Below are 9634 nucleotides of genomic sequence, written 5' to 3'. Positions count from 1 at the left end.
TTATGTTTTGCTCATAAACATCAAAAGGTGATGGCTGGTCTTCAATTAGCCAATATACAGATGAAAATATTACTTGAACCTCTATTAGACAAGATGTAAGGTCATCATGGCTAAAGATTGAACTTTGGCTAATTTCTAAGAACTAGGAACAAAATCATGATTTGCATAATTCATACATTAACAAGTTGTTTTCCTTGCAATAGACATTAACTGTAATAATATTTTTTTGGCTATTGGGATTCTAGACATCGAAATAAATTCACTCTGTAAATGAGCTCTTTGGCTGTAGCTTTCTTTTTATTATAAGTAAAACTATAGAGCATGTTACATGCATTGCATATATATCAATTTCCAGATTTCCACATCCCTTTGAACTCTTGATCTTAAGCTCTAGTGCCCCTAAGTGTAGATCCTAAAGTTTTCAAACTTCTTATTAAGGAATTTGAATATCTGGAGTCTCAGAGGGAGAAAAAGCAATGTATTTGATTTCTGGAGCAAACCATTCCAAGGAAAACAATGATCTTTCCAGGTTTGGAATTATATCATTTATAGACCTGGCTATTACATTGTTTAACACTTTAAGTCAGCCCACCCAGGATGAATGATTCTTCTGAAAGCCCTCCAAAGAATAATGATGTAGAATTTTTTATTACTCATTCTAGAGTTTTACTCCTCTGAGCATCTTGAGTAGTTCTATACTCAAGACAAAAAACAAAACAAAAAAACCTTTTCTGTTTAAGAATTTTCTGTGGAGCATTAAAATCACCCTTCTAACTTTTCTGGACTTTTTAGTTGTATAATCTCTCTACTACTCTGGCAAGCATACTTAAAATACTAAAATACAGGAATACTTTTAAAAAACTGTATGATTCCTACAAGTGTGTGTGTGTCTTTGAATGTGATGCCATGATCTCCACCTGACCAGGTCCTTATAAAAACACTCTTCTTTTTTCTTTTTTTTTTTTGAGTGGGAGTCTCACTCTGTCACCCAGACTGGAGTGCAGTGGCCGCTCCCGGCCACCAGCCTCAACCTGCTGGGCTCCGGCGATCCTTCCGCCTCAGCCTTCCAAGTAGCCGGAATTACAGGATTTATTGTAGAGATGAAGTCTCGCTGCCCAGGCTGGTCTCGAACCCGTGGGCTCAGGCAATCCACTCACCTCAGCCTCCCAAAGGCACGGGATTACAGGCTGAGCCACTGAGCCCGGCTTAAAAACACTCTTATACTTATGTTTGGTTGAGGTTTCTCCTTCTAGAATGTTCTCACATCCTGTCTTGACATTTCATATTTCACACCTTTCCACTCATTCTTAATCTTAATGATCATAGGCAGTACAACACTTAGTGTATATCTTAACTTTATTGAATAAGTAGCCATTACATATAGATAGCAAGTCATTCTTGGTCCTGCTTAGATGTTTATTCCAAGGCAAAATGAGAGCACAAATCCACAGTTTTACTGCTACTGAAATATTTCTTCAGGGTGGCTTGGTATGGACACAGTCTCCCTCTATACCCATTCAAAGCAGTCTTTGCTTTCATGTCTCCCTTCAGCTGAAGGATGCACACTATTTAAAATAAGCTTGCAAAGAACCCTTCTGTATCAGAGGTAGTTTTATGCCTACATTGTGAATCATAGAAGGCATCTGGTCAAAGACTTAATACAAGGGGCAGAAGAGGTACACCAGAGTGCAGAGTTGGAATCAATTATTTTTGTCAAGCTAATGGGCCATAGTGACAAAAGTACCAGCCAAAATGTAGACTAGTCTGTCCATCCATGTAACAAAGCATGCAGTAGCCTGTGCAGATAACAGCTTTGAGACAAACTTAAATTTGGCTTGAGCATCAAGATGCATATTTAAAAGTGAAAAATATGTTTATGTGCAATGACTAGTATAGTGGGCTAAATGGTGTCCCCTTCTCCCAAAACCCGTGGTATTACCAAATTGGGAAAAAAAGGCCTTTGAGGATGTAATTAAGCTAAGGATCTTGAGATAAGGAGATTATCATGGATCATCTAAATGGGCCCTAAATGTCATCACAAGTGTTCTTATAAGAGAGAGGGATAAGTAGATCATAAATACAGAGTGGATGGTGATATGAAGATAGAGGGAGATGTAGACACAAGCCAAGGAAGATGGCAGCCACAAGAAACTGGAAGACGCCAAAAATGTATTTTCCCCTAGAGCCTCCAGAGGGAGTTCAGTTCTGCCAACATTTCAGTTTTGGACTTCTGGTTTGCAAAAGAGGAAGAGAATAAATTCATATGGTTTCAAACCACCATGTTTGAGAGTAATTTGTTATAGGAATTTGCCACAGGAATCTAATACTGGAAAATGGGGTACAGCTTAATAAATACCTAAAATTGTGAAAGTGACTTTGGAATTGGAAAATGGGTAGACAAGAAAAATTTTGATGCATGTGATAGAAAAAGCATAGACTGCATTAGCCAGACTGTTGGTAGAGATATGAATGTTAAAGGCATTTCTGGTGAGGATTCTAGGAAATTAGAAACACCTTATTGAAAAATGTAGGCAAGGCAGTTCTTGTTATATAATGGCAAAAAGCTTATCTGAATTGTCTCCTAACAGTTGTGTGGAAAGCAGAACTTGTAACTAATGAAATTGGATGTTTGGTTGAGATTTTCAAGCACAGTGTTGGAGGCATGGTTCAGTTTCTTCTTGCTGTTTCTAGTAAAATAAGAGAGACAACAGATACCTATACATTGAGGAAAGAATCATTAAGTGAAAAAGGAATCAGTACTTGATGACTGGGGAGATTCTGAGTATATTCAGGTTGTATAAGATGCTAAAATTAGGAGACTCACTGTTACAAAAGTGTGCTTTGGAGATAAGGCCAAGTGTGTAGCTCAACAACCTATGACTAGTTGAAGAAATTAGGCATTGATTCATGGATTCACTCAACCATCTCAGCAGAAGCCAAGAATAGAGATGGGGTAATCTGGGAACAATATGAAGAGATCCTCGTTTTTTGTTTTTTGTTTTTTGAGTTGGAGTCTCACTCTGTCACCCAGACTGGAGTGCAGTGGCCACTCCCAACCTGCTGGGCTCGACCTGCTGGGCTCCGGCGATCCTTCCGCCTCAGCCCTCCAAGTAGCTGGAACTACAGGTGCACGCTACCACACCCGGCTAATTTTTTTGATTTATTGTAGAGATGAGGTCTCGTCAAGTTGCCCAGGCGGGTCTCGAACCCTCAGGCTCAGGCAATTCACTCATCTCAGCCTTCCAAAGCGCGGGATTACAGGCTGAGCCACCGAGCCTGGCTGGATCCTCGTTTGTAAAGGAGTGAATCAATATGATGTATATGGGAGACCCACAAGGCTTTTGAGAATGTTATGCATGCAGAAACACTTCCAACTTGGCATGAAAAGGATAGAGACAGAACAAAATGAGTGAGGACTGTCAGACTACCAAAATTCTACAGGCAGGAAATGGGCTGATAAAACTAGTCAGCTGCAAATACGTGCTACTCTTCAAGATAAAGGAAGGATTAACCCAAGAGCAGAGCTGTGGGGGCAGAGGCAGAAGAGGCAGAAGCCCAAGGATGGGAACAGAGACAGAAGTGTGAGCTATGGGCTCAGAGGCAGAAGCACAATCCATGGTTCAAGAGTTGTAGGTCCAAAGGGTAGAGACCTGAGACACAGAGAATTATTGCCAGGCCTGCAAATCTAAGGGAAATGTATCTGGCCAGATTTTGAAAATGACCAAGACAGGTGACTCCTTTCTACTTTCCATTCTCTCCTTTTAGAAATAGGAACCTCTGTAGTTGTTATCCTATTCCTGTTCTACTATTGTATTGTGGAAGCAGATACCTGCTTTTCTGTTTCACTGGTTCCCAGATAGAAATTTTGCTCCAGGATGAACCATACCCAGAATTTTATTCATATCTGGCTTAGATGATCTAAATGATGAGATTTGGGACTTTTGAAATAATATTTTAATGAGATTTTGAACTTACAGTTGATGCTATAATGGGCTGAGACTTTTGGGGATGTTAGGATGGAGTGAATGTATTTTACACATGACAGATATATATTCTGGGCCAGAGGGCAGACTGTGGTGGGCTGAAAGTGGCTTCCAAGAAGATATGTCCACATCTTATTAATCCCCAGAACATGTGAATGTTACCTTATTTGGAAAAAGCATCTTGCAGATGCAATGAAAGAACTTGAGATGAGGAGACTATCATGGATTCATCTGGGTGGTGCCTAAATGTCATCATTATAAGAGAGAGGCAGAGGAGGATTAGGTACACAGAAGAAAAGGTGGTAAGAAGACAGAGCAGAGCGAGACAGATGTGGCCATAAGCCAAGGAATGCCAATAGCCACCAGAAGCTGGAAGTGGCAAGGATAGATTCTCCTTTAGAGACACTAGAGGGAGTATGGCCCTGCTGACACCTTGCTTTTGAACTTCTAGCCTCCAGAACAATGAGAAAATAAATTTCTGTTGTGATATGCCACCAAATTGGTGGTGATTTATTACATCAGTCAAAGGAGACTAATACAACTAGTTAGAGTTTTAAGGATTTTGCATCTTTTTTTCTTTTAATATTCTGAAGAAAATCTGCATAACTGGTGCTTCTCATGTGTGGCAGATATCCAACAAAAGACTTGAGCATAATTTGGTTCTATAATAAAAAATGTCAACATATATTTTTTGTGATACTTTTGAATCTAAAATGGCTAGAGCAGGACCATTATACATCAGAAGAGCAAATCCTTTAACTTAATTATTGGAACTTCACGAAAGACCCTGAAAGGTTTTTAAAATATTTGCAAAAAGCATGTGGGATTGCTCTAGATACAAATATATAATTTATCAATAGTAATACTTCATTCATTCTTGTTCACAAACTAGAAAATAAGGCAAGTTCACATCTGGAAAAGGTGATACACATCAGTATTTCTCCCTTGACCAGCTTGATAACAAGGCATGGCTCTTGCTCCAAAATCTGAGTTAGGGTTAATATTTCAAAATCTTTTTCTACAGCCTGATAAGCTATCAAAAGACTCAAAGAAGCCATACCACAAAGATTTCACAAAAGACTTTGTGAAGTCAAAAATATATACATTGGGTCTTTACATAAATAGTAGAACCTAAAGTTTTGCTGTTAAAAAACAGTGTGTAAAACTATTATGTCCCTTAAATGTGTGCGTGTGTGCGCATGTGTGCGCATGTGTGTGTGTGTGTGTGTGTGTGTGTGTGTTTTCAGATAAGATAGCATTGTAAAATCTCAGATACTGTTACTCTTTTTGATTTCTCTATTGTAGCAGCTTCAGAGCTTTTCAAAATACAGTACCCAAGTAAGAATGCACTGGAGAAAAAGGCAGCAGTTTGAATTAATATACATCTATATAAAGGGTCTGTGAGTGATTGGTCACTTGTTTACACGATCTCAGATCGGAGTCAGTCATTTGTTCTCCTCTCTGAATGTTTATAATGTGCCTTGGAGGAGCAGAAGTAGTATTTTCGATGTAAGAAATATACATATAAAAAGTCTTTTACAATAATCACAATCATCTGCATGAATTAGTTTTAAAATTGCACTCCAGAAAAGTTGTATCACATTATTTGAATGCATATTTTAAAATAATAGACAAGTTAAGTATAATTTTCACTCCCTCATCTATTTAAGAAAAATGTAGAGCTTGTTTTTACTCCTAGACTTGTTTTGGCAGCATCATTTTGTTAATATAAGGGAAGTAAGTATGATGATGATTGAGAAGTTCACTTAGTTACTGGGATATAGAATTACTGTAGCAGGAAATATATACACATATTTACACATACATACATAAAATTTCTTTTTCTTCTTCACACCACCAAAGCAAAATTGGAAAGAGGAATGGAAGGGGAGATAAAACACTGGACCTTTCAATTTTTTGCTTCCTCTTGCAAAAAGAAATCTTTTTTCTCAGGTCTTCTAGAAGTCTATTCCCTGCTTTTAAGGGGACCAACTGAGAAAGACGCAATAGAAAGAAGAAATAAACTACAGAGAATAGGAATCAATATTTGTCTCAAAAATCTAAATAAAAGTAATAGAATTTTCAGGTCCATCACTAGCATAAACATTAAAATGTGAAGTTTTTCTCAAAAATAGCCATATAAAGTATTGTATAAAATTAATTAGAAAATACCTCTTTAAGTAAAGTTTAAATCATTCTCCCTAACTGATTCTGTTAAACTTTGGTTTATTTTTAGCAATGATAAATGTCTGCAACATCATGCTGAAATGCTAGACTAATGATAAGTTTAATTTCAGCCAAAGCAGATGAATCCATCAGCTTTCACTTGAGATAAGATTCTAAATAAGTCGACTGGAGTAGAGCAGTACTTTTGTAAATTCCCAAAATGGCTTCTCTTACAGTGTGTACAATATTAGCCCCTCTCCAAATCATTAAGATATACATTTTTCTTGGCCTTTCCTCTAATATGTCCTTATATATATATAATACTTTTCTTGGCCTTGGATTGTAAGCAGACATGGGATAACTCTTTCTATTATTTTTCTTCTCTTTCTTTATTTTTGTGTTAGGGGTAACCTACAGTTTTAAGTTTTTAAATTTTTACAGGCTGAATGCTTTTGAAAACCTTAGAGCTCTTTAATTTCTTACACTTTTGTCATCACAGTCAGGTCACACACAATAACAAATAATACACATCTTTACATTAGAATGAAACATGTTTTATAATCCTGGTGACTGGGTTCAGATTAGTATAATTGTGGTAGGAGCCTCGCAAAAGTTTTACAAATGCACACTATTTCATCCAGCTTAATTTGATCTTTGCAGAAAAGCATTTATTTCCTCTCCATCCTTTGAGTGCTTGTTTTATTCTTCTCAAAACGTATAATGTCGTTTACTTAAATATTTTCATATTTCTTTGGCAACAGAAATCACTTAGATGAGATAGCTCCATTGTGGCGAGAGCGTGACCTTTCCAAAGGTACTCGTCTGTTATCTGTAAGACAAAGAGAAAAAGAACCAAAAACATGGTAAACTTTAGATCTTGGCTATTACATGATGTTAGATCGAGAGAGGTTTTCAAATAGTCCTGAAAAATCACTTCAAATGAATATGGAAATAAGTAACAAGAAGCCCAGATCTGAGGAGTTCACCCTGCAGCTGCCAGGCTGAGTTCAAGAGTTCTGCAATCAGCAATAAATGACTTTTCTTGGTAAGAGAAGTCAGAGTGATAAAAGAAATGGAAGCATTCTCTCAAGCACAGTCCCTTTGGAAATAGCAAGCAACAACAACATCCCTTGGTAAAGATGTTAAATTGAAAGGATCTATGTACAGCACCTTTTGTTGGAAAGTACTTCAATTCCCTATGAGTTTTCAATCTGTATGTTGGCCACCTCTAGAGGACACCAGTGTGGGCAGAGCAAAAGAGAGTTTCTATTTTTTCCAATGATTGCTATATGTGGCAATCACCCTAGCTACTGGATTTGCCTGATTGTATGATGTAAACAAATTCAATACATTATATAGTAATTATGGGAATGCATAATGAATGGGACCTATTCTAGGTCCCATTCCCCTCACCCGTCACAGGAAGAATAATTACTGTAGAGATAACTATTGGCACAAAGCTTGGAAAGCGAAGTTTAAAAGCACTGAAAATTGCTGAAAATACTTTTAGCTTTAATAGGAAAAAGGTTTACGGCTCTGCATTGGAATGATCACTACTATGTTATTATCACCTCTGTTTTATTGCTCAGCTTAAATGCAATTGATGTGGGGGAAAATCCCTTTCTGACAAAAGCATAATATACTTATATTCTCTATTTAGAACGAGACTAGGTCCCTAGAAATAATGACAACCACCAGCACTTATATAAATGCTAACACTTTACACTTGTTAATTTGCTAATTCACACAACATCCCCGGGGGGTAAGCCCATTTCATTCTATCCTATTATCTTTGCTTTAGTGATGAAGGTTACACAGCAAATCAATGGTATGATGGGGGATTATAATACAAAGTTAATGCCTAAATGTCAGGCCTGCTTTATTCAGAGGTGGATGTTGGGGCCTCTCAAGTTGCTACTCATCTCCTCCCTGAGATGATGATGCCCAAGTAACACATCCTGCCTATTACATGGGGTGGATGGATGGAGAAGTGTTGAGGTTTGGCGTTGGTGCCTTTCTTGTTTGTGCTAACATCTCTTGACTGATTCCCGGTAGTCTGTGGTCAGTACATAGAGCAAAGCTGCCTGGTCCCCATGACCTTGGCCTCATTAACACCATGGTATGAGTGGACCGAGCCAACCAGCCATATGCCTCAAGCCTACCAAGTGCTTAATAATACAATAATAACACTGAGAGTTGAGAAAGCAAGAGGTGTTTTCTCTACTCAGAGATATATCTGAGTGATGGATTATTTGGGTATCCTTTTGAAGATACCATTAAAAAATCCATTATTTACTTTGCGATATGGATCACAATTCAACTGAAAATGTGAAGATAACATTCCTGGATAAAGGACTTATTACTTAGATGTCACTGGTTTGCATACAGATTAGTTTGGGACTTCTTAGAAAACATCTAAAAACGAGATTACAATATAATGGTTCCCATTGCATTGCTAGCATGCAAGCATGCAGTGTTGAAGCTAGCATAGACATAAAAATGAGGTAGCAGTCCTACAGGATCATGCCAGTTCGAAAAACAGCTTGTGCCTTGGTGGTCCTACACACTAAGGTCAACAGTCATCCACACTTCACTCCAGGAATACCACTGGTACCCCACACCATCACTCACTACCCACTAGATCCAAGACAAATATCACATCCAAACACCCAGCCTCACAGCATTAGATGATGGGATGTAAGGATTCTTATCAACCTGCAACTAATTGGTAGCATCTGGAGTGAGAAAACAAAAAAACTTTTAGGTCCAAACAAACTGAGGAAAGGACATTGAAGCTTTTGGAAGGCAGGATAAACACTGGTTCAGAGTCCAAATGCAGCTTTTGGCATACATGAAAGAGAATCACTCTAGATTTTCTCCCTCCTTTTTATCCTCTCCCTTCCTTCTCCCTGCTCTTTGGGTGTCTAATTAGTCTCTAAGTTAATGAGATAATTTAGAAGATGCAATTCTGTAAAATTCACCACTTACATTTTCATAACGCCAACCTACAACCTTGTTTATGCAAAAAATGCTGTTAGAAGCAATGGCAGCAATGGTTGATCCAGAGCTATTCATCTGATTTATCTCCAGTTCTCTGTATTTATGTTAAAAACTAACTTAGTTGCAAAATATACATTTATACGCTAGACTTGTATGGGTCAAGTAGAAGTGGAATTTAGAGGGTTCCATGAAACATATATGTGTGTGTATAGTTTCTTTTCTTCTTTTGTCTTCACATTCTAATGGCTAGCAATCTAAAGATGACAACTTTTCATGCTTGGAGTCATGTCTTCCTTAAAGTAGAGATTAAAATAGTTGTTTGGAGTACAACTTTTTTTTTTTTTTTGAGTTGGGGGTCTCACTGTCACACAGGCTGGAGTGCAGTGGCAAAATCACGGTTCAACTCATCTTTGACAAAGCCTCCCACAACAACCACTGGGAAAAGGAGAACCTATTCAGTAAATGGTGCTGGGAAAACTGGCTGA

The 9634-nt window shown here is 37.8% G+C and overlaps 1 protein-coding gene across 1 annotated transcript in view; it reads right to left on the bottom strand.

The window, feature by feature from the left end:
• Positions 1–6795: 6795 nt before the first annotated feature.
• DIAPH2 (diaphanous related formin 2) overlaps positions 6796–9634 on the bottom strand; it is a 650570-nt gene continuing 647731 nt past the window's right edge. Inside the window, exon 22 of the mRNA XM_021706787.1 lies at positions 6796–6978. Coding sequence (XP_021562462.1) covers positions 6914–6978 — 65 coding nt within the window. The 3' untranslated portion in view covers positions 6796–6913. The remainder of the gene's footprint in view (positions 6979–9634) is intronic.

Source organism: Carlito syrichta, unplaced genomic scaffold (genome assembly GCF_000164805.1).
Source record: "Carlito syrichta isolate Samal-C Ts95f unplaced genomic scaffold, Tarsius_syrichta-2.0.1 Scaffold316004, whole genome shotgun sequence".
NCBI lineage: Eukaryota > Metazoa > Chordata > Mammalia > Primates > Tarsiidae > Carlito > Carlito syrichta.
Note: the sequence above shows the minus strand (reverse complement) of the source record. Positions and strands in the feature narration are given on the sequence as shown.